The sequence below is a fragment of the Copidosoma floridanum genome, unplaced genomic scaffold, assembly GCF_036245765.1.
Source record: "Copidosoma floridanum isolate Cflo_tuat_1 unplaced genomic scaffold, Cflo_Japanese_pri ptg000026l, whole genome shotgun sequence".
NCBI classification, from domain to species: domain Eukaryota; kingdom Metazoa; phylum Arthropoda; class Insecta; order Hymenoptera; family Encyrtidae; genus Copidosoma; species Copidosoma floridanum.
Genome location: NW_028321903.1, coordinates 3,775,864 through 3,802,766, shown reverse-complemented (window position 1 = coordinate 3,802,766; position 26,903 = coordinate 3,775,864). Strand labels below are relative to the sequence as shown.

General features: G+C 31.7%; 1 protein-coding gene across 4 annotated transcripts in view; it reads left to right on the top strand.

The window, feature by feature from the left end:
- Prp8 (pre-mRNA processing factor 8) overlaps window positions 1-26,903 on the top strand; it is a 185,283-nt gene that overhangs the window by 131,589 nt on the left and 26,791 nt on the right. For all 4 annotated transcript variants that reach the window (XM_014356031.2, XM_089595635.1, XM_089595636.1 and 1 more), the window contains exons 13-14: window positions 16,041-16,586; window positions 16,915-18,027. In XM_014356031.2, coding sequence (XP_014211517.2) covers window positions 16,041-16,586; window positions 16,915-18,027 — 1,659 coding nt within the window. The remainder of the gene's footprint in view (window positions 1-16,040; window positions 16,587-16,914; window positions 18,028-26,903) is intronic.

Here is a 26,903-nt window from a genome sequence, read left to right as displayed (position 1 = left end):
GAAGAAAATTCACGCAAAGATTATGGACTACCAGAACCAGTAAAATCTTAAAATATTGAGGACACTGAAACTGTAATTTATTAAGAAACAAATTTTGAGGAGTTATTTTGTAACCTAGTGATCAAAATACTGATTTTCAATAAAATAATTAACATTAATACAAATTTATATTTTAATAATGGTCCAGAAGGTTTTGTAAAAACATTTTTATACAAAACATTTATTTTTTATTTTTTGTTTGAAAAGAAGAAGGTTTTATCGATGGCTTGAATAGGAATTGCTTAAATTTTATTGCCTAAAGGAATGCCAAGTCATGAAATATTTTGATTTTCAGTACGTTTTAATAGCATTTAAAGTTCTTTTTCAGAATACCAAGCTGATAGAAAAAACTTACCAGAAGGAAATGTAATTATTCGGGACCAAGCTTCAATAATCTCTAAAAAAGCTTCGAAAACAGTGCATAAACTTTAAAAGATTTAAGTAATAGTAATATTACATTTGGTGAAAAATTATTTATTTTAGGAGATGATTTTAGACAAATACTTCCAGTGATAAGGCGTAAGTGTGAAATTTCTATAATTCAGGAAACTATGAAGTATTCATTTCTATTAAAACAATCTGAAATTATGAAATTGAAAAGTAAAATGCGATGTACAGATTTAAAATTTTCATTATTCGTAAGGGACATTCTAAATAGAACAATAAAGTCTTACGGAATTCTACAGAGATGAAAAACCAAAGATGTTTGTTAACAAATTAATGCGGATGGTATAAATAGCTGTCTGAACAAAGTAATTCTAAAAACTTATAACAAACTTTTGTACATTTTAAATAATAAAATTTTGAATTATATTAAAGGGAAAAAATATACTTACGACAGCATGGATTTAAAAATATCAAGGTAGTGATTGCACTTTGCACAAATGCACAAAATTTTGCATGCATATTATAACTATGACATTCACCTTGAAAATTTTGAATTTGGATAAAAAATTAATTTTACAAAATTAAAGATCAAAAGAGCCCTCACTTTTGTACTAGAAACTGTACAACTACAAAAATCGTTGTATACTTTTAATCGCCGATTTCATAATCATAAAAATTTTGCACTTTTATTTTTTGTGCCAAATACCGTATTGCTGATTATATTTTGTGTGATATGATATGTAATAATATTATATTTTCATTACTTTATTTTTTACTTCATACGATTATACAAATATGTCCTTGTTTCTTTTACAAAAAAGCTTTTTTCATTAAAATTTCTATCTCTAATTACTTTAATTCTAAATATAAGTTGTATTTATCATATAATAAAATATTGTAATATAAAACTGTACGTTGTATGTATATTTTAAGTATATTGAAATTCTAAAAACAGCTTTAAGAAAAGTGAACAAAGTATCAAATAATTATTTATCTAACAAGTCCATTATTTTGTAGATATTGAATTTAAATCATACAACATTAATAAATTTTAAAGTTTTTAATATTTTTTAGGGGTTAGCGCGCAGAGCCCCATGAGTGTGTGTATATATATATATATATATATATATATATATATATATATATATATATATATGTATATTTGCATATCTGTACTAGTAGTCCTACGTTTTGGCTTTGCTCGAGTTTAACTGAATAAAACACCAAAGTGTGTTGACACGCAACGTAAAACGTTTTCAGTTAAAAATTTAACATCTATTCCTGACACTTCTCAAAACAAAAATCTTCTTATTAAAAACATATTTATTTAGAATCCATGCAATTTATTTCGTTAAATTATAAGCTATAAGAAGTGGAAAAAATATAATTATGCTGAGAAGTACCGTGCGTTCCTGACGATATAAAATCAGGGCTGTTAATTCGCATTTTTTCATGTTATAATAATTAAAAAGTGCTGTTTGTTAAGACTCTAAACATTTAAAGCTGACGAAAAAAATATATTTGAAAAATTTTTTTTTAATCTTATGACCTTGTTACCAGAAACCAAAGACCTGGATTTTACTCTCTCAATTCTTAATTGCAACAATGAATACAAATTCACATTATTCGATCTATTCAAAAATCTGGAAGATTTAAATCATTACTGTCAAGGTTACAATAGAATTCTTATGTCTTACAAAATTGATTCTTTAGTTGTCAAATTTGCCGCTGTTGTTTTAATCTCGATAAATGTTCCGCGTCAGTTTCTTGATGAGAAAAATTTCAAACAATTAAAGCGTTTGAAGTTTTCCTTCTCATTCAATGTCTTATGACTAAAGGCATGGTCAAAACTTTTGTGCATAAAGGTTGTTTTTTGTCAACTTTGTTAGGTTGTAACGTACTTATTGGCAAGATAGTTTGACGTCCGATGGCCCTAAAAAGGAGCGGTAATTTAAACTCTTTTTTGACTGAAGTTTCCAGCAAACGTGACTGCCTGGATTTCTCAGGGTGGTCTTCTCTGGCCTGCTGTTGTAGTACCAGACTGATCGTGAGGAAAACTATGACGTCTGAAGCATTAGAGCTAGTTGTAGAGCTCTTGAGATCTTTACCAACGTCTCCTGGTGTTTCGCTAGAGACGTTGGTGTCTAAAGCACCTTCTTTTTTTTTTTGCAAAGCTCAGTCGTTTTGGAGATCTAAGGTGGGGAGATTGGTTCGTGATGCTTGCCCGTTAAAGACCGTCCCATCTGCTAAAGTTTATTTTTCTTTTAAAGCTGTTAGGTTCGCCCAGCGCAGATCTTGGAGAGCACTGGTGAGATCTGGTTAAATGCTTATAGAGTTAAGAGAGTAATGTAACGTAGGATCATCGGTCGCCGGGGTTCCCAGCCTTGCGACGAACTACTCCGCTCGTAACGTCTGCCAGTGAATGATTGACTTGGTTTAATAGTGGCCTGCTTTATAATATGGTCTTTTAGTCGACGAATCGTTGCTGAAAATGGTGTTAAACATGTATTTGTTGGCAAAGTAGTTTAACGTTAGGTGGCTCTAAAAATCACCGATGAGATAGATGGCAGAGTATGGAACGTAAATACTTATGATAGTCCTGAAATTGTCCAGTAGTAATACTTTCAGCCATTACTTGTTATTATTCTTAATGATAGAGAGCTGGTTATGCGGGTAGCTCGACTCTAACCCTTGGAGTCCCTGGGTACGGAGACAGTGCTGGAGGGAGGTACGCCACTGAACAAAGAGTATCTCGTCTTCGGGTCGTTTTCCGGATAACCAACTGCGTATCGGTAGTCGGGAAAGTATGCCTGGAGAATACTTTCTTGGTGGACATACCGTTTCTACGAACCACTGACGAGGCTGTTGGGGCTGCTCAAACTTAGGGTTGTTCTCCCTAGGTCGTTTTCCGGATAACCAACTGCGTATCGGTATTCGGGAAAGTGTGCCTGCAGAATACCTTCTTGGTGGACATACCGTTTCTACGAACCACTGCGGAGGTTATTGTGGCTGCCCAAACTCAGGGTTGTTCTCCCTAGCTTGCTATTGTCATATAATCTGCTCTGTTTGCAACACCAGGTAGGTTAGAAGAATGGTCGTAAAACCCCAAATCGCTAGAGCAGAGTCTGCTTTGGCTTGACGTCTCTCGGCATTTCGCTGGAGACGTTAGCGTTCATAACTTCTTAGTATTGGTGGCTTCTCGTCAATCACAGTAGTTCAAGATGGAGTTCAACGTGAGTCACTTGTTCATTAGAGAACAGAGTCGTCGGTAGTTGGGATACCCAGCTGCACGACTTTCAGCTCTAGGCTTAAGGCACTGACGGTGAACGACTTCGTATTCGCTACGTTGCTTGGCCCTATTTAAACCACACTTATTTAATTCAGTTTCAGATTGCTTTGATTCTACTTCCAAGCTACCTAGCGGATTCAACTGAGCTAGCGCAAAGCCAGCATATTTTTGCAAAACTGTAAGCTTATTTATTGCTTTTGTTGTTTATTTTTTCAAGATAAAAACTATACTTTAACCATCTAGAAAGTGGCAAGCATCGGTATGCAGCATTTTTTGAATCAAAAAAATCACTTTTACGAATTTGTTTAAAAAAAGTTAGTTTAAACAAATTGTGACCAGGTTGCGTGGTGGCAACATGAAGTTTCTTAATCTGTGGGATCTAATGAACATATTTATGCAAAAAAATTCCTTTGCCATTGATCTAGCACGATGCCGCTAATTTTAACCCGTCTACTGTGTGAATTACCAATCCTCTCTGAGGTCTGCGCTCAGTGAATCTAATTAAGAAGCTATAAAAGAAAAACAAACTTGAGAAAACGGGACAGTCTTCAATAGGCAAGCGATATGACCTGATCTCTACCTTGGATCACTTTAACGACTGAGCTCCACAAAAAAAAGTTGTTTTAAAAATTTTTGCACTAAAAATTAATTTGTTGCTTTCATGACCTACAGAAGAAGTCTTGTGTATTTGTGACATGTATTTTTAAGTTTTTAGCGACTCTATTAATTTTTAGAGCCTTAGACCGCTTTTTTGTCTCAAATTATACGTCTATGTATATTTTTGAAGATGAATTATGGATTTAAACACCATAGTAAAGTTGATTTGTAATATCGTTTAATTTAATGTTGATGGTTTGTTTTTAATGTGAGAATATGGTTTTTTAAATCAAATGGAATAAAATTGATCTAAGAGCTTCATAAATTTTAGAATTAGTGATAAATTACATGCAGTATTTTTCAAGTAAATTTTTATTGTTAAACTTTGGATGTAATTGAATAACACGATATATTTTTCCAGCAACAACCTCCAAATCCTAATATTGTAAGCTTTTTTAGGATTAGTCAATTTCAAAATTTTTTTTATTCAGAACGTTGTTTGAATAATTTTCAAGACATATTTTTTTTCTTAACTTACGATATTTGGTGTTCATAGATATTGAAAGTAAAAAGAAATAATAATAAAGCGTGCAAGGCAAGCTGAATGATGTCTTACGTCACTTGCTTGCAGAGACCTTGAGCATTTATCTCCAACCAAACGATTTTACTGTGGTTGTAGGGAGATGGAGAGGGTCTCTGTGATCTGTGTTTTTCTCACACCGTAGGACACTTTTTAATTATGGGGTTAAATGGGATTTGAGAGTCTTATTCATCTACGTCTATGGTTGAAATTAAAAAAAAGTTCTCCTTTGAATGAAACTGAAGATATGAATTTTATAAAATAAGTTTTAAGGCTGAACTTACTTAATATGTCAAACTTGAATCTCTTATATTTTCTGAAATATGTTCAAAAATTTACTTTTATACTTTGGGGGTTTTACCTCTAGACGTTTACTACTCCCTCAGTAGGAAAGTATAGTTTATATCTGGTGTGTATTTAAGCAGGTTAAGCACAAAGAGTTCCTCAGGACCAATGATTACCCTGCGGACACGTGGCGCTAAGTACGAAAACTACCAGTTTACCGTATTGCACCAAAAAAAGGATTTTCTTTTCGATTTAAGGGACGAAAGTTCCTTCTTCTAGCACTGAACCGCTGATATTGTATACAATCCAAAGGGCCCGAAGCTTAAAAAAGTACTTTTAGCCTTGTAGACACAAAGTATGGTTTAAGTGAAAACTTTATTTTATTTAAATGAACGGATTCAAACGAGTACTTTAAACATAAAATAATGACGACTGGCATGTAAAATGATTAAAACCATCTTATTCACTGGATGCAGGTGATTGGAGGAGATAAGCGAAACGATCTAAGCACCCATGGTGAACATTCAGTGCAACTCGGGTGCCGAAGCATGCAGACAACGCCATCAAAAATAAGTATACACACATATATCATACATAACCTTGAAACTGTTTTTCTGTATATGTTTTCTTCTTAGCTGTCATCTGTTGTCTGCACGTTTTGGCACCCAAGTTTCACGTTTTTGACGCTGTACTAGAGGCCCAGCTTGGTATGCACCCAGTGGATGTACCTCCCAAATCAAGTTTAAGTGTCTCTCTACCACTACATGAATATGGAAAAGAGGGAACTTGGTCAAATAGAAAAAAATTATTATGTAAAAGTTTCTATACTGCATGGAAGTATGAATTTTAGAATTGCACTCACAGAAATCAGGAATCTTTTTGGTTTCTTATCTAATTTTTTTAATTTCATTTTTCTAAGCTTGTTTTACTCTTTAGATAGAATACTTAAAATCATCATGGAAAATTTTTTTCAAAATTTGATGTGCAATAAATAAGATGTAATACTTTATGAAAAAATATCGCTTTTTCATTATTTCAAGAATCCTTGCAGTAAAAATTTGCACTAATGTCACGACACATTGAATATTTTTGAAAATTTTTTACGGTGACATTATATTTAGTTGTTCAAAAAGTACAAAAAGCTTTTGATAAATTACAATTAGGTATAAAGTCAAAAAGATTCCTGTCTTTCTGTGTGCGATTGTAAAATTGAGAATTATATACGAATGAAAATAAGTACATTTTATGAAAGAATTTTTTTTTCTGTTACCCTTTCTGTTACTACACTATCTAATTTTTATTGGATTACATCAAACAGCTATATTCATAATTAAAAATTTCGTATGATATAGTGATAGGAAGCTACCTTAAATATGAACACCGTATGTGTCGTGCTAGCTACTTGGCTTGAACCGATAAACGCTACTCGTTACTTTAATAATGCACATGCCTAAGCTCTCAGAAATGCTGTAAATCCTTTTTTAAATCAATTTTCAAATCATTGATTAGTTATAAAATTATTTTGGTCCGGTAGTCTGATGAAAAAAAAATTTTCTTACGTGTAAGGAACCCAAAACAACAATTTAAAACGTTTTTAATCAATATTTGACAGTAAACAATAATGATGCAGTAAAATATACAAAAAAAGTAGGTGCAAAACTGTTCGGTAATGGGTACGTTTACCCCTATACTCGCTTGGGGCACGATAATTTGCAACAGAAGGGAATCTCCACTGGGATGTGATACCTAGTAGGTGAGCCAATGTGCCAACTTCTTACCTAGAGAATCACCCCCAGGACACACTGCCCAAGAGATTCGCTCACTACCTTGCTTGTACAGCCAAGACCACTAGTAAATGGGGTATGCTAGGAGAATGTATTAGCCTCGTCACCTCCCACCTTGTCAGGGAATTCTACAGAATACAAGGACAAAAAAATGAATACGTGATTTATATAAATATATGTGTAAATCTTTATTATAAAGATATATTAGTGACTCTTTGAAGAGCTGAGCTCTCTAGCCAAAGTGCCGGACTCGCAGATGAAGACTGAGTGATTTTACATTGCTTGTCATGGGCCTTTTATATCTCTCGAGGATCTTGATCCTCGATGCTGGTGTCGGTGGCCGGATGACTTGCAATTTTGACTCAATACTATTTTGGTATACAGCCATGTAAATCGTATGGTTATTCTTTAGCCGTACAGTTTTGGATTTCAAGTAATATCTAGAACGCGTACCTATAAGTTATCGTGTTGCTAATTTTAAGAAGCAACAGCTCCAATACAAGTTGGTTATCTTTGTACACATATATCGGTCCATATATGCATGTTTAGTACTATTTGTGCCCCTCACAACCCAATATACATATATTACAGTAATTATATATTACAGTATATGATGCATGTATGTTTGATTATATGTATATAAATGGTCACAAGGGACTTATGAGGACTTTACATGCTTTTAGAATACATACTAATAACATTCAAAAGCTATGAGGATACATGCCATAGTTACAAAATGTAGATCTCATTCATTCCGCCTTTCCACATTCATTAGCTCCGCCCCCCCTGCGCGCTCTGCGCGCCAACCCCCCAAGCATTAAATTAACTTAATTTACGAAATGATGGACTTGTTATATAATCGAGTACAATTAACAAGTTATCTCTTTATCTCTGTAAAATTCTTTTACCTAGTTTGTTCTACTTCTTTTGATGATGTTGCCAATCTTTTAATTAATTTAAAATATACTTACAACATATAGTTTTGTATAGCTATATTTTATCATATGATCTATACAATATAGACTTAGAGTTAAAGTATTAGGAGATGGAAATTTTATTACAAAGACTTTTTTGTGATAGCAGAATGTACATGTGTGTATGAGAATATAAATCAAAATATTCTTTGATCAATATTAAAAATTATAATTACAATAATTTTTTTGTAAATAAGATTTAAAAAATTAATTTAAAATAAGATTCTCAATATTCATACATTGAAAACCACACGGTCTACACAATTGACTAAGTCTTAAGTTATTTATACAAAGATAGAAACAATTTCATAGCAGCAATGTTGTGTTTGTCTCAGAAAATAAAATTACGAAATTTTTATTATTATAAATTTTGCGTTTAAAAATTTACGACGATTTTTGTAATAGTAGTAAAATTTCGAATCCAAAATTAAAAGATGTCCTTTAAATTATATTTGAATTTTTTTGTTATACGTAGTCTAGTGCCATTGCCCAAACCATCAAATATACTCAAGTTTTTTATCAACATAACAATAGTGTAAATTTTTTTATTTAAAAGATGAAGGGGTTATCCTTTATGTACATAATTCAGAGTTTATTTTGGAAAATTTGTTTATATTACTTTTAGTGCGATCACAACCTTTATAACTCAAAATTTGATTATTTAAAATATACGAGCGTTCGTTATGAGGTGTCAAAATGACTTTTTTTCATCAGCTGCTTCTACCATCCCCATAAATTTGGTTACAAATGTTATCAGTTTTCCATCCCTGAGGAATTTCAAAAGACTTAACAGTTCTATTTCTAATGTCCATTGACATTAATAATGAAAATTGTTTATCTGTAGACCGCAAATTACTATTCAATTTCAAAATTTTAAAGTGTTTCTATAAAAATGAATACTTTATAGTTTCACTAATTATATAATAACTATGTAAGAAAATTATAGAACTTTTACACCCATGCTTTATTACTGAAAATATTTGTCTAAAATCGCCTTCTAAAATGAATTATTTTCCACCGAATGGAAAATTATTATTACATTAATATTTCACAGTTTTATTCACTATTTCCGAAGCTTTTATAGGGATCATTGAAGCTTCGTCTTCAATAATTACATTTACTTCTCGTAATTTTTTTTATAAGTTTCGTATTTTAAAAAAAACTTTCAATGTTATTTAAATCTAATGGTAATTAAAATGTTTTATGACCTTTTATCCCGTTGAGTAATATAATTAAAGAAATTCTAGTCCAAGCAAGCGGTAGATATTACTTTTTGGTTTTCGCTTTGCCTTTGCTTTATATAAGGCCACACAATGCAGTTAAGGTAAAAATACGTCATTGATCTCAAACAATTATTTAAATACTTGTAATAAAAAATTATGTTTCAGTTTAAAAGATTTATTCATCTGCAATGTATGCTAAACAAAATTTTCGAACCCTGAAACATTAATAGATCATAAAAAGACACATCGAAAATTGTTATACGTTTGTGATTTTTATAAAATTGTATTTACTTTAAAACAAAATTTCGTTAGGCATCAAATGGAACATAATTTAGAAAAAACATTCACATGCGTATATTGCAATTCAAAAGATTCAAAATTCGAAAGATTTTAAATTTAAATTTAAATAGACATATGAAAATTCACAGTAAATGTGAAATTAAACAAATTTGTATAAAATGTGGAAAAGTATTTTTAAGATTAGGAAATTTAAAAAGACATATGAAAAATCACAATTTGTAAATTTATAGTGTATAAATTTTTCGAAATGAATTTATTTATTTTTTTTTTATTACTATAGGATATTCCTCTACAAATTTTACTGTAAGACTTCTTAAAAATATATCTTTTATAATCTCATACAATATAAAGTCTTCTTAAAAATGTATCGTGTACTACGCTTAAATTGAATTGCGCAATTAAATTAACGACCCAACAAAATGCAATTGTACCCTTAAAATCCTAAAAGGTGTTGTAACTACGGAGAAAGGTAGAGGTTGGACGGGGATGAATGGGGATGAAGGGGGGTTAGAGGCTGAATCCCCTTAACACAACTATACAATATAGGAATATAAATATACAACAGTAATTTTGAAGGCTCATTCCATATATTCCCTTCTCAACCCTCTCTCAGCCGCCCTAATCTCACCTTTATAAGAACTAAAATAAATTTTGTTTGTTTTTCATTTTATAAGATTAAATTTTCTTTAAGTACCTCCCTCAGCCCCTTATTTTACGAATACCCCTTGTCTCCCTTCAACCACTTTTATTTTCATAATACTTATCCACCTCCCCCCTTAGCTCCTTTCTTTTTAGAATACTCTCTAGGCGCTCCCTAGCCCTCCGAAATATTAGTTTGTCTGTTATTTAATTTGATGAAAATTTTATTTTGAAAGGTGTTGAGTGTCAAGCCTCCTTACGTATTGTGGAAAATATGTACAGCGTGTTGCTTTAGCTATACGCGGTGTAAGCAGACTGATACAAACTATTTCAAAGAGCAGTACATAACAGATTGTATGTATGTGTAGGCGTAAGTAAGATTATTGTTGCAGTTGCTTAAGTTTTTTCGCAATAGTGTGCGGAAAATGGGTGTTTTCCGCACTGGTATTAGTGTGGAAAATCGATTTTCCCACATTGTGTGCGACAAAGGTGTGCGGCAAAGGTTTTTGTCGCACAGTGTGTGGAAAAAGTGTGCGGCAAAGGTTTTTGCCGCACAGTGTGCGGAAAAGGTGTGTGGAAAAGGTTTTACCACACACCGGAAAAAATTTTGCTACACACTGGAAATCAAAATTCAAACCTATTTTGTACCTATTTTCCTCACACATTGCGAAAAAACTTGTACGCAACTCGTGCGGGACGATTTCCCGCACTCTTGTGATAGACTCGCACTCGTGGCCGGTGACGGTAACTCGTACCTTGCAATCACACTCGTGCTACGCACTCGTGTGCTCAACTGGTACTCGTTCCCGTCAACTCCGGCACTCGTGTGAGTCAATCACTACTCGTGCGGGAAATCGTCTTTTCCGCACTTGTTACGTAAATAACTATTGTGGTACTCTCGTATAAATGTATATTTTAATTGAACTGATGAGCTATGGTAAATGAACACTTGAAATCATTAAATTGAGTTATAAAGTATCTAACTCATCAAACTTAGTTCCAAAATAGCGTTAAAAACTTAACATTTGCATAACAAAATATCTTGTCCACAATAACTGGTGCACACATAACCTCTTTCATGATATTGGTATTGTTACTAATACCCTGTTGTTTTAGTATTGAAACTGACCACAATAAAACGTGCACAATAATACACATAGGTCCGCAATAATACCAATATTGGCAACTTAACTTTCAAACCTCTTTTTAAATCAAATATACATGAGTTTATACGCTTATAAAAGCGGAATTCAGTAGTTTTTGAGTCCAATATTCATAAAAAAAAAAAAAAAAAAAAAAAAAAAAAAAAAAAAAAAAAAAAAAAATTACAACGATTTGACGAACTGAATTTCTTAGACAAACGTTATAAAAGCTAATCACTAAAAGACCGCAACAATACCCTTGTTCATCCCCAGTAAGAAAAGTAAATATGTAAGTAAAATTGATACAAAGTAATACAACAATTTAAGAAAGAACTTGAGAAAAAATAAATATTGCTTTTAACGTTAGAGAAAGTATTTGTCTACATTTTACACAGTAGTGTTCGCAGAACATGTAACTGAAATAAAGACACCAATGCAAGAATGCAGTGATCAGCAATGAGAATTAAAAAGTTTGTAGCTACATGGAAAAATGCGATAACGGCGATAGTAACTAATTATTTATTTTGGCAACGATAATGATAATAATGTTAATAGTAAATAGTAATAAGACCACTAATCTTCTTAAAACTAATAAGTATAGTGAACAATAGAAATAATAATCATAACGATAATAGTGATCGTAAATAGTAATGAGATCGCCATGTTCCTTAAACCTAAGAAGAATATTGAATAGTTATATTATAACAAAGTAATAATAATAACAGTAATAATGATATCTATAATATTAATTGAAGTAATATGAATAAATATTCATCAGTTTAAGAAGAGGAAAAATTCTAAAAGAAAGGTTACTTTGTATTTTGGTTTTGCCTACTTTAGTGTGGGAGAGAGGAGAGAAAGTACCAATAGTTAGTGACTAGAGTGTTTACACTTCAAAGTCTAAATAGTGAAAATTGAGGGTAGGAATAGAAAAATCTTGAAACTACTATTCCGAAAAAAGTGAAATCTCAAAATTACTATTTAAGAATAGTAGCTTTGAGAATTCCCTCTTTTAAAAACAGTAAAAAGCTGAAATCCCTATTTTCAAAAGAGGAGACTTGGATTTCCTGTTTTGAGAATGGTAAAAAAGTAAAATTACTCTTCTCAAAATAGAAAAAAATCGAAATCCCTATTTTCAGAAGTGGAAACTTGGATTTCCTATTTTGAAAATAGTAGAAACGTAAAACGACTCTGTTAAAAATAGGAAAAAAACCGAAATCCCTATTTTTGAAAGACGAAACTTCGATTTTCTCTTTTGAAAAGAGTAAAAACGTAGAATTACTCTTATAAAAAGAGAATAATGCCTCTTTTCAAAAGAGGGAGCCTGAATTTCCTCTTCTTTAAAGAGTAAAAATGCGAATTTTCCATTTTTAAAAGAGGGATAGCCAAAATCCTTATTTTTAAATAGGTGACATAAAGATATGTATACAGCAATGAAATATCTTATATTTTGTTTAATAGAAGTGAATTAAACATGTATCAAAGTTTTTACAGAGTAACGAACTTACTAAACCATTTATCGTATAGGTAATAAAAGGCTTGTATTTATAGGAGTCGGAACTTAGCTAAATTGCCAATCACTAATGCAAAATTACATAAAGTGGCGAATTCTGTAATCTGCGAGAGTAGGCTCTCTGACATCAGTTACTTTTTTTAAGTAAACCAAGTTATAATGTAAAAATGTTTTTCGCAATTGGTAATGATAATTATCATTGTCTAAATTGTTAAAAAAAATACTATATGTGAAAACGTAGTGGAGAATTGCATAGAAAGTAAAGATTTTCGACAAAAAGATATAATCTCTTCTGTTGAATTGAATTCATTCTATAAAGATTTAAATTAACACCTTAGGTGTCCCAGTTTCCTGCATTGCTTATAGTATTTACTAACAATAAGTCAAATTATCGTCAAAAGATACTACAAGTACTGTGAACTGTTAGCATGTCAAGTACTCTGGCCGTCCAAATTACTGATCGAAAATTAGAATCTTGTGTTCGAATGCTTGGACACTTGCAATTTATATAAGTAATAATCATTTTTTCCTTTAGACTGGAAAATGTCTATCAAAAAAAATTATTTCTAGAAAAATCGATCTATTACCGTACATCTCTCTTGCCTGTACATATTAGATTTCGGCTTATTTCTGTTTTAAAATGATTAATTTTACGTTTTTACCATTTTGAAAAGACGAAATCAAAGTTTCCACGTTTGAAAATAGGGGTTTCCGTTTATTCCTACTTAAAGAAAGCAATTTTACGTTTTTACCATTTTCAAAATAGAAAATTCAAGTTTTCTCTTTCGAAAAAAAGAATTTTGGCTTTTTACTCTTTTCAAAAAAGGGATTTCTCAAAACTACTATTCTTTAATAGTAATTTTGTGATTTCCCTACTTTCAGTATAGTAGTTTCGAGATATTCCTATTCTTACCTTCAATTTTCACTATTTAGACTTAAGAGGGTAACCTATGCCCCATTTGTTTAGGGTACGTTCTGTTATTTTCAGCGTTTCTCGCTCTCTTGACCTCTCTTTGGTATTCGTAGTTTACGATATCGTCCTCATGTACACGGGAAAATAGGAAGCTTTTCATATCACAGAAACTTGGAAATTGTTTGGCGTTCTTTATCTTAGCTGATACTCAAAAGTCGGTAAGTGCTCTTCTTATAACTGAAATAATATGTGTGGGTGAAAAAAAAATAAAGGTTACAACCAGAAGATTTTTCTTTTAAGGTTGTATAGGGCACCCCATTTACACTAGAGTGCACGTTTCAAATATAGTTTTTTATCAAGTCTTCCAAATACTTAACGATAATATCGTAAATAAACAAATAGTATGCCTAAATAAAGAAAAAATTGTGTTTGAACAAATCGCTCAATTATTTATAACAATATAGCCATTAAAATAAATTTACTCAACGCTTGTTAACTTATACAATTGTTTTCCAATTTCGATTCAAAACCTCTCAGTCTTTTAAGAAATTAATTTTTTTAAGCGGCTTCATTGTTATAAATAATTGAGTGATTTATTAAAATTTATTTTTGATGTTGCCATACTGTATGTTCATAATTTAATAACAATGTTATCGTTAAGTATTTAGAAGACTTGATAAAGAATTTTATCTGAAACGTGTACTCTACTGTAAAAGGGGTGTCCTATACAACCTTAAATCGATGCTTGTTTACAATACATTTTTTTACATGGAAAAACTTAAGGATATTTGTCTCGTTAAAGTTCAAAATTTATTAGGTGTTTTTTATTTATGTGGATACTCTGAAGGTCAGCGACTGCTGTTCTTATAGGTAAAATGAGAGGAGTCAGAACAGAAAAGATAACGGTCTTAAGCATGACATCTTTTATTTAGATCGCTGTAGGAAAATTCCGAAAAAAGGAGAAAAAAAAATTAATGTAAGTATTAGAGTGAGTATTCAGTACTATAGAGGAAAACTAATAACATTTGTAAAAAAAATTTACGAAGGTCATGATGTTATAAATTTAAATTGTCATGAAAAAGTCATTTCAACAATTCAAAATTCATTATTTTACATCTTAAATAACAAAATTCTAAAGTTAATTACACTTTAACACTTCACTCGACTATTGAAGCAAAACTATTTATTTGCATGAATGTGTGTGCAATTATGTACCCATACATGCATACACACTTTCTTCATGCCAAGCATGTTCTACCTTCTGTTAAAATCCACATTTGGTGCCTTCAATATACAGCGTAAAGTACATTAAACTAAAAAATGAGAAATAGGAAAAAAAAAAAAAAAGGATATGGTTTTGTTCCCGATCGCTAGCTGGAAATTATCAGTGTAGTGTGCTGGCGGTCTTGCCACAGACAAACACGATTTACACTTGCATTAATACGTATTGTTATAATGCTATTAATATTAACATTGTAGGTTGAAAAACTAGCATGTATTTTTAATTTTATGCCAATAATTAAACTTCTTAAACGACTTGCCCATTTCTTTACATAATTAAAACTAATTTAACTCCAACACTTTACTCGACAATTTAAGCATAATTATTTATTTGCGTGTGTGTTCATGCAATGATATTGTCCCCTAACATTCATATACACTAGCTCTATGCCAAGCAAGTTCAACCTGTTATAAATCATACTGGGTGTCTCTGTTGTAGAGAGTGGAGTGCAGGTGAGTAAGCGGGTTCTGGGAGAGCTTAATGACTGAATCTTGTCTTACAAGTACATTATATACAATCATGTATATTATGATTATTAATTTGCTTTTGACTACTATCATAAAGGGTGAAAGGGATCACTTGAAAGATTAGGTGAGCCTTAGGAGATACTTTTTTTTTGTAGGGTATTTTTTATTGGGATAATTTAACGGAGAAATATTAAGATCTTTCAAGCTCACTTGGAGCCCTTATAAGTGTCAGAAAATCATCATGTTATAAGCTTAAATAGACTATTTTGGCACGTTGGTAATTCCTGTTTACCAATTTAAAAAACGATGATTAAAAATGCAATTTTCTTGTGAGTATAGCACATTTACTAAAAAATGATTTGAAGTTGTCTATATTCATTACTGTAATTGTCATATCGAAGGTAAAATAAATAAATACAATCAGATGAATAAATTATTTTAAAGAAATTTCGTGCAACTGTGATGACTTTTATTTTTTCAATATAGACTCATTAACAGGTATTTGCTGTTTGCAGCAAGATGTAATTAATAAAAAATGTCATACAGCTAATTGATCTAAATGTCATAAAAAAGTGCCAAATTGTTGTGATAAAGAAAATTCACATAATTTTTGCCTTCTTTTACAGGTTGGCATTGAATTTATGGATCTGTACAGTCATCTTATTCCAGTGTACGAAGTTGAACCTCTCGAAAAAATCACAGACGCCTATTTGGATCAGTATTTATGGTACGAGGCAGACAAACGTAGACTTTTTCCGCCATGGGTCAAGCCAGCTGATACCGAACCACCACCATTGTTGGTATACAAATGGTGTCAGGGCATTAATAATCTCCATGATGTTTGGGACGTGAGTGAGGGAGAATGCAATGTTTTGCTTGAATCAAAGTTTGAAAAACTGTACGAGAAAATTGATTTGACTCTGCTCAATCGTTTGCTACGCTTGATTGTTGACCATAATATTGCTGACTACATGACAGCTAAGAACAACATTGTAATCAACTATAAAGATATGAACCACATTAATAGTTACGGCATCATTCGTGGACTCCAGTTTTCGTCTTTTATAGCTCAATATTATGGACTCGTGCTGGATCTACTCGTTCTTGGCTTGCAAAGAGCCAGTGAAATGGCTGGTCCACCCCAAATGCCTAACGATTTTCTTAGCTTCCAGGTTGGCTATTTTTTTGTTTTATCATTTTCTTTGTTATATTTTTAAACATCAAAATAGTTCAAGCTCCAGATACTGATATTTTTTCTCCATAAAATGTTAACACGTTAAAAATTAAATATAAAAAAAAGTTTTTTTTGTTATTGATACAAAATGCTCCTTATATAGTTTTTAAAATGATTACAATCATCGGAATAGTTTAAAGTTTAACACATTAAGACATGTACAATTCGATATGCACTGCTTTTTTTTAGTTCTAAAAAAATTGTAAAACCATATGAAAAATAATAACTTAAATGTAATTCAATCAGATTAACTACTAATTTTATAGGATAAAGCAACGGAAACAGCCCATCCCATTCGTTTATACTGTCGTTACGTCGACCGCATCCACTTGTTTCTTCGCTTCACTGCAGATGAGGCGCGCGATCTAATCCAGCGATACCTGACGGAGCACCCAGATCCGAACAATGAAAACATTGTCGGTTACAACAACAAAAAATGCTGGCCACGTGACGCGCGAATGCGCCTTATGAAGCACGATGTAAATCTCGGACGTGCTGTTTTTTGGGATATCAAAAACCGTTTGCCTAGATCTACAACAACCGTTCAATGGGAAAATAGCTTTGTGAGCGTATATAGTAAGGATAACCCAAACTTACTTTTCAACATGAGCGGCTTTGAGTGCCGTATTCTACCTAAGTGCCGCATGACTCACGAGGAGTTTACACATAAGGATGGTGTCTGGAACTTGCAAAATGAAAAAACAAAGGAGCGCACGGCTCAGTGCTTTTTACGCGTCGATGATGAAAGTCTACAGCGCTTCCATAATCGCGTCAGGCAGATCCTTATGGCTTCTGGCTCAACCACCTTTACCAAGATTGTAAACAAATGGAATACAGCGCTGATTGGTTTGATGACATACTTTCGTGAGGCAGTAGTCAACACTCAAGAACTTTTAGACTTGTTAGTCAAGTGCGAGAACAAGATTCAAACTCGCATTAAGATTGGTCTCAACTCAAAAATGCCCTCGAGGTTCCCCCCGGTCGTGTTCTATACTCCCAAAGAGCTGGGAGGTCTGGGCATGCTATCCATGGGTCACGTGCTTATCCCACAGTCCGACCTCAGATGGTCCAAGCAGACTGACGTCGGTATTACTCACTTCCGATCGGGAATGAGCCATGATGAGGATCAGCTCATTCCTAACCTATACAGATACATTCAGCCTTGGGAATCTGAGTTCATCGATTCACAAAGAGTGTGGGCAGAATATGCCCTGAAAAGACAAGAGGCAAATGCTCAGAACCGCAGGTTGACTCTAGAAGATCTCGAAGATAGCTGGGATCGTGGTATTCCAAGGATCAATACACTTTTTCAAAAAGATAGACATACGTTGGCTTATGATAAAGGCTGGCGCATTAGAACTGAATTCAAACAGTATCAGGTAATATTAAAATGATATTTTAGACATTTCATGATGTATCTACATATTAATCTAGACCTTTTTAAACTATTTAAAATATATTTAGAACCGATGCATTGTGAAACATGGTGAAGTCCACATACCCTAACGTCAACCCAACCTTTTCTTTATTTAAATTTGGAATGCATATTTTTTTCTGTAAGTATAGAAAGTCAGGATATATGTGACGTAGAAAGAATAGTACATTACGTACTAAGGTCAGAAAGTAAACAATCAACTGCTGATGTGGTAGTTTGGTCTCTGGCCTACGTGTGTATACGTTATGTTGCATGTACATGCTAAAAAGTTAAATTCTTTTTAATTTTAAAACTTTTACCTTCCAGCAGATGTATTGAAAAAATATATACACTAGTCTGCTAGCTAGATCATTCTAGAATATTAACTTTAGTGTGAAAAAATTAGCTTTTTAGGTAATTCCAAGTTACTCCGAATGACTCATAGGTTTGCATTACGAACGTACGTTCGAGTATGTTTACCAGATATTTGACCTTAAAAAAGCCAGAAATAGTATATTACATACGTATATTCCGTAAAGGTAGAACTGGGAGCGTGGTTTTGTGTTTGTGCCTGAGTCGTGTATACTGTTATTCTTACTGGAATCGGAAAGTGAAATTTTGTACCAGTGCAGTAAGTTAAATTGGACTGGTCTAATAAGCTTAATGCGTTAGTAATTTTTAAAGAAGTTTAACCCTGGTACTAAAAATTTTTTTTGCAACATAATCAATACTACACTGTTAAAAAAAATACAAAAAATACAAAAACAGGTTTTTGTACGAGGAATAAATAATAATATACGTAAAAAGTTTTAGTTAAGTAAACATAAATGCAATAGAATAACGCAACAAATGAGCTTTAGTGAAACACAATAAGCTCATTGATTTCCTCACAAATTGCAATGATACGCTCTAATTTGGAAATATTCATAACTTATATTCACATAAGTATCGTATTAAAATCTAAAATCTAGTCATAATAGTCCACTAGTACCCAAACAAAATTTTGGTACAATTGGTTCTTAAGTTTTTAAAAACAGTTGCTTAACATAAAATCGTATTTTCTTTAACGAGCTTGAAAATGTATTTCACAGTTAATTTCCCGTATTGAAACAAAATCTGATACTTCAATATTTAAAGTACAACGTAGTAAATTGTAAACTTCTTAATTAATAAAGAAGTTACTCCAATAATGTCGCAAAAGATTTTTTTGCACTGTGGCTTGGATGGCTACCGTGATTAGCACTTAAAGACCAACCTTTTGCGTTATTATTTGAGAAACTTATATTTTTTAATTTTAAATTTTAAGTTTGAGCTAATTTTTTAAGAACTATACTTATTATAACAAAAATTTTAATGCAAGATGAGGAAATTTTTATAAAACTGCCGGTAAGATTAATTGTGAAAATGAAAAAATTTTTGTAAGTTACCTTGTATACGAGGTACGGTTCTGGGCCATGCACACCTGGACAAGCAATCCGAGCAGTAATAATGTGGATTAATTTATTTCATACTTTCCTTCTGATTTTCTCTTGTTTACAGTGGTAAACCCTATATTTTTAAGAACTTAATAAATTCTGTATAAAAAAATACATGAAAATCATTTTGAAAGTCTAAGGTTCGTGGTAAACTTCCGAAGTCTATTTTGTGATGATTTTTATGAGATTGTGTTTTAAATTGGCAAGTTTTTAGTAGCGATTTTCTCGAAAATAAAGTGGTAAACCGTAGTATTTCTTTAGTGTAAATGAATTTTGCATACTTTATTCACACGATATCTGATTTTCAGACATTTTTTGTATTTTAGTGTAAAATGTAGATCATTGAAGTATCATTCATTCAATTAAGTTTTTGAATTCGTTTTTACTATTTTAAAAATCAAATTTTTTCACCAAAAATAATTTTTTTTTTTTTTTTTTTTTAGTTTAAGTTTTAAAATATTTTATGCTATAACATCTAAGAGATCGTTGAATTTTAAGCAAAATATAAATTTGCCCACGTATATCATTAATCATATTTTAAAATCCACTAAAGCAATAATGAATTATTTTTGGACTTTTTTTTTATTTTAAGATACTAATCATCTCTAGAAAAGACAATTATAATGTAATCCATCAGCTGTTACTTTAGCTCAGTTTTATCGATTTTAGAAACATAATTTTTCTTTTCTGATTTACGTTTTGTTTTTTCTATATTGAAAGATATTTTGCATAAAAGAATTTAAAAAATTGTTTAAGGCCATTTGAAATAAAATGCTGGCAAGCTCTGAAATTAGGAGATTATGTAAAAAAATTATGCTATTTTTTTATGTAAAAAAAAGGTAGGTCACCACATTTATCTTCAAGGCAACCCCTTGTGAAAATTCGTCACTTTAACACGTAGTCTTACGAAACCTGAAATTCAATTGACTACCATACCGCAATAAAAAGCTGTGGGCCCATGCGTCAAATTGTTCACGTAGTTTAGACTATAAAGAATCTATTATTTCAAACAAAGGATAGGATCAAGACGTTGAATTTTCAAAATATAGTGAGAAAAACGTCGAACGTGAGAACTGTTTTGTTCAGGTACTGTGAGTACGCATGTGCCATAAAAGTTGCAACAGTGCATCAAAAAGATGGCGCGCCATTTAAATAGACAGCATACGTGAACGCGAATAATGGTACATTCTGTATACTAGTAATTAAAAAGTAATTTTAATAAACTGAAACTTAAATATTGTAGTTATTAAATAATAACTAACCAAATATTGTTAACTTTGTTAGAAGCATTTATTAACTGTTCTACAGCATTTATAACAAACAATATATACACCATTTTCTTTTATCCAGCTGATCAGAAATATTTTGGATGATTCTTTTGTTGGTGGTAACTAGTGGTTTATTGTTCACATTTTTTCCCAATAGGAATGTCAAACAGTCTAATCTTCCAGTTTCAATTGCTTTGAGGAACATTGTTTGATTAATACTAGCCTGAACAACTTTTTGAAGTGAAAACTTCTTAAGGCGCGTTGGGCACTTTAGTGGGTGAGCATTTTCAGCCGTTCTCGCGACAGACGAGATTTTACACAGATATACTCCGCGTGTATTCTTATAATATATGTATACTGTACGCGCTCTTTGCATGGGCATTCGTTCGAGCTCTTGCGACAGACGAGATTACATACCTATATGTATACTCAGAGTGTATAGGTATGCGAGAGCGCTGCTGCTATACGCAGTAGCGTTGGTCTGAGCATATCACAGTTCATGCTTGATCGCACATAGCGCCGCTGCCTGGATCTCACCGCGAACTACTTGGCGCGAGAATTCAAATTCAAAATCGTATGATTTTTTTCAGCAGACAGTAAGGCGCAGAAATTCAAATTCGAAAGAAATCTTTATATGTATTGGCTAATTAATGCCTAAAAATATTGGATAATGTTGTATGATTATAGAGATCAAGAGGTCGTCTATAAGAGAGAAAAAAGGTGTTTCGTCCCGAGAGCACGCCAGGACTCATCAGTAAGGCTGATGACGTGCTCCCTGCCTTAGACACAGAAGAGATGTGGGCTTAGAGTGACTCGATCGCGCTTATATATGAATTGTGCGAGAATTTCGCCGCTTGACGGGAGCGAATATCAGGGGCTTGGCCACCTGGCGAGTAGAGCCTGAAGTGCGAGAGATGTGAGACGCCACATGATTACATACATAAATAGTACACCAAGAATTTCTTTGAATTTGAATTTCCGCGCCTACTATCTGTTGAAAAAATCATACGATTTTGAATTCAAATTCTCGCGCGAAGTAGTTCTCGGTGGGATCCAGTCAGCGGCGCTATGTGCGATCAAGCATGAACTGTGAGCGTGGAATAATGCTCAGACCAACGCTGATACGCAGTCTTTGCATGGGCATTCGTTCGTGCCCTCGTGACAGACGAGATTAAGAGTTTTTTATATTTATTTTAAAAATGAATATTAAACGAAAAATTTATTTATTTAAATATTTCATTTGACTTGTGTTGCTGTTATGGTATTGTGTTAAAAAAATTGATAAATTTTGTATTTACTATTGACTAATATTTACTCATTTAATAAAACCACTTCCTTCGAATATAGTTTCTATATTATTATACTTCATGTCTATTCAAAAAGTGCCCACATTGCTTTGATAACCTTGATTTTTTATGTACAATTTCTCATGTCGCGAGCGCACCTAAAAATGCTCACCCAAAAAAGTGCCCAACGTGCCATAAGTTCAAGTTTTTTTTTATAGCTGGTCTTATGTTCGTTATATCTGTTTTTGACTTCTTACTCTCTTTGATTTTTTGTAATCAAGCTTTCGTATTTAATATAACTTCAATCCTTTTGGTATTTTTCACAATTTCAGATGTGTCTATACGAATCTGATAAATAAGTTTTTGTATTGTAAAACTAAAACATTATTTAACGTATTATGTGCGTTTATAACATTACTTTTATCGAAAAAGTCATTGGCTAAATCCACAGACTCCAGTCCAGCACAAGTGTAGGTATATAACAGCAGAATACACAAGGTGCGGCGTTGTCAGTTTTATAGTGGCAGGGCCGTTAACTTTACACGCGTTACCTCAGGAAAACTAATATTATTTTTTAATATTGAATTACCTAACGATTTTTCCAAGTATTATTGCTATTTTGTTGACACATTTGTATAATCAATATGATTGTAAAAAAATGAATACGAAGAATCGTTTGTATGACAAGTACCCCACAGAAGCCCTTGAATAGATATGACACCAAACGCCCAAGCCTCCTTAACTTTATACAACAGATGTTATATATAGTATATACGACAGTTATATCAGGTGCGTAGGTTTACAAATTCTTACACGTATAATTGATCATACTAAAAAAATTCATTGAGCGATTTTGAAGAACCTTCGCTTTTTATTTTTGTATGAGCTTTTACAGCTTAAAAAAATTAAGATTTTGTCTTGATTTTTTTTTGTTACTTAGATTTTTCATTTCTGTATAAACATTTACTGTCTTAATGTTGGCTAGATATAAGCTAACGTGGACTCAATTTTTTCAGGTAAAAGGAGATACTCTCTGCTATTACTTTAAAGTAGTTTTACAATTGTTTTCTAAATTCAATATACTAAAGTAAAACTTAGTAAAAAAACCTATATGCTATTAGTTGTATATGTATTCAATAAAATAGCCCACAGAGTCGATTCCGCGATTGTCCTAAAGTGTAAAGAACCATCAGTAAACTAGAGGATGAATCCTAGCCATTTTAGAAATGTTGACTGTCTTTCAACGAAATATATACTATAGTAAAAAATAAAAAAAAATTTTTAAATAAAAAAGATATCCCAAAAACCTTTTAACACTCTCACGATATATTTTATGCGCCGCACCTTGTGTATTCTGCTGTTATATACCTACACATGGGCTGGACTGGAGTCTGTGGATTTAGCCAATGACTTTTTCGATAAAAGTAATGTTATAAACGCACATAATACGTTAAATGATGTTTTAGTTTTACTATACAAAAACTTATTTATCAGATTCGTATAGACACATCTGAAATTGTAAAAAATACCAAAAGGATTGAAGTTATATTAAATACGAAAGCTTGATTATAAAAAATCAAAGAGAGTAAGAAGTCAAAAACAGATATAACAAACATAAGACCAGCTATAAAAAAAAAGTTGTTCAGGCTAGTATTAATCAAACAATGTTCCTCAAAGCAATTGAAACTGGAAGATTAGACTGTTTGACATTCCTATTGGGAAAAAATGTGAACAATAAACCACTAGTTACCACCAACAAAAGAATCATCCAAAATATTTCTGATCAGCTGGATAAAAGAAAATGGTGTATATATTGTTTGTTATAAATGCTGTAGAACAGTTAATAAATGCTTCTAACAAAGTTAACAATATTTGGTTAGTTATTATTTAATAACTACAATATTTAAGTTTCAGTTTATTAAAATTACTTTTTAATTACTAGTATACAGAATGTACCATTATTCGCGTTCACGTATGCTGTCTATTTAAATGGCGCGCCATCTTTTTGATGCACTGTTGCAACTTTTATGGCACATGCGTACTCACAGTACCTGAACAAAACAGTTCTCACGTTCGACGTTTTTCTCACTATATTTTGAAAATTCAACGTCTTGATCCTATCCTTTGTTTGAAATAATAGATTCTTTATAGTCTAAACTACGTGTAACAATTTGACGCATGGGCCCACAGCTTTTTATTGCGGTATGGTAGTCAATTGAATTTCAGGTTTCGTAAGACTACGTGTTAAAGTGACGAATTTTCACAAGGGGTTGCCTTGAAGATAAATGTGGTGACCTACCTTTTTTTTTACATAAAAAAATAGCATAATTTTTTTACATAATCTCTTAATTTCAGAGCTAGCCAGCATTTTATTTCAAATGGCCTTAAACAATTTTTTAAATTCTTTTATGCAAAATATCTTTCAATATAGAAAAAACAAAACGTAAATCAGAAAAGAAAAATTATGTTTCTAAAATCGATAAAACTGAGCTAAAGTAACAGCTGATGGATTACATTATAATTGTCTTTTCTAGAGATGATTAGTATCTTAAAATAAAAAAAAAGTCCAAAAATAATTCATTATTGCTTTAGTGGATTTTAAAATATGATTAATGATATACGTGGGCAAATTTATATTTTGCTTAAAATTCAACGATCTCTTAGATGTTATAGCATAAAATATTTTAAAACTTAAACTAAAAAAAAAAAAAAAAAAAAAATTATTTTTGGTGAAAAAATTTGATTTTAAAAATAGTAAAAACGAATTCAAAAACTCAATTGAATGAATGATACTTCAATGATCTACATTTTACACTAAAATACAAAAAATGTCTGAAAATCAGATATCGTGTGAATAAAGTATGCAAAATTCATTTACACTAAAGAAATACTACGGTTTACCACTTTATTTTCGAGAAAATCGCTACTAAAAACTTGCCAATTTAAAACACAATCTCATAAAAATCATCACAAAATAGACTTCGGAAGTTTACCACGAACCTTAGACTTTCAAAATGATTTTCATGTATTTTTTATACAGAATTTATTAAGTTCTTAAAAATATAGGGTTTACCACTTTAAACAAGAGAAAATCAGAAGGAAAGTATGAAATAGAGTAATCTACATTATTACGTCTCCTATTGCTGTAGATGTATTTTTCGATCTATCATCTATCGTGATACCTATAGTCGCTATTGTCGTGGGTATATAAAGTTGTACCTAATGAGGGCCTTGTAACGTGGGTTACTGTACGGGTCGAAACGTTGTTCACAGCAATAAACGATTTTGATAGCATCACCAAGAGAGTCATTATTTCTTTGAAATAGGTGTTAGCCTTTCTTCGAGTGAAAAATAAATTTTGAACAAAGGTGTAGATTTTAATCATTATTGATAATCCCAGTTATTAATAACATTTTAAGTTATACTTAGTTATGAAATAACAGGAAGTCGGAATGTACTATTTACACTAATTTTACCCTATGACGTGTACGTGTCGTAGACGAACTCGTTGAATTTTTTTGAATAACAAATGAATATAAAAACATATTTTGAAAGTCAAAATATATGCAATTATACATATATATATAGTATATGCAATTATTAATGATAAAACATCACTTTTAATATTTTTGTCTATCTTCATAAAACGTAATAATTTTCATTCTTACACTGTCAATTTTTTAACAAAAGTTTGTCATTATACGATAATACACCATGTCATATATTATTATTAAATAGTACATAAGTTCTTAATACGACCACTTAATATATATATTTTTGTCGTTAGATTATTGAAAAATTGTTTATTATCTGAGAAAAATGAATTTTAACATAAAAATTTTTTTCAAACAAAATTCTTATATTTGTATTGGTCTGTATTTCTACTTGAACAAAAATCCTATCTTTATTACTGCATCTTGATAGAGTTATGTTCAATTGTCCGTAAAGAAATGCAGGTTTTGTAAAGTACAGTCCTACATAAATATTGTTCAACATTTCTATTGAAAAATTTACACAAATATTATCATCTTAATTATACACACTTGTAAACATTGCATTATCCATGCTGAAGCAACTTATAGTTTTTCCATCTTAAATACCTCAAAAGTAATATCATTTGATATTCATTTTTTTAGAAATAATAGATACCTAAACATCGCGAATTTTGTATTTTGTTAATAGGTATTTATTTCCTTATAAATATCTCTCCTGTTTCCTTCTAAACTTAAATATAATATACTTAAATCAACGTTTTTTCGTATCCTTGAAGCACTTTCAAAAATCTTTTTTTGTGTTGTCCAGCTCCTCCTCTAATGCTGTCTTTATTTCCTTAACCGAGGCGTAGCGTTGTCCTTTTAAGGCCTCTTAAAGTATAACAAGGTAGCAGCATCAATTAACAACTCCTATAACAGAATATATGGACAATTTGTCGCTTATTTGTTGCTAATTTGTTACGCAAAAATAAAATTTGTTGCTATTTAGAAAACTAAGATATGACAAGTTTTGATAGCTCGATATCAAGCCAGTAACGCACATCACGTACCTCAACTTCAAAACGGGCTGGAACAAATCTGCAAGCGAGAAAATTGTTGCTCGTTCGTTGCTCAAAATTTAAAGGGCCCTTATTGCTAATATCTTACGATGTGATCTGTATGGAACTTGTCACAAAACAAATGTCTCATAGGGCTTCAGATTTTGATAGGGTAAAATTTTGATTATTTGAATGTTTCTTTAAAGGAAAATATTGTCATAATTTTTATACCTACACACGGGCTCCTGTGTAGAAATTTGTTTTAATGGACTTTCATCCTA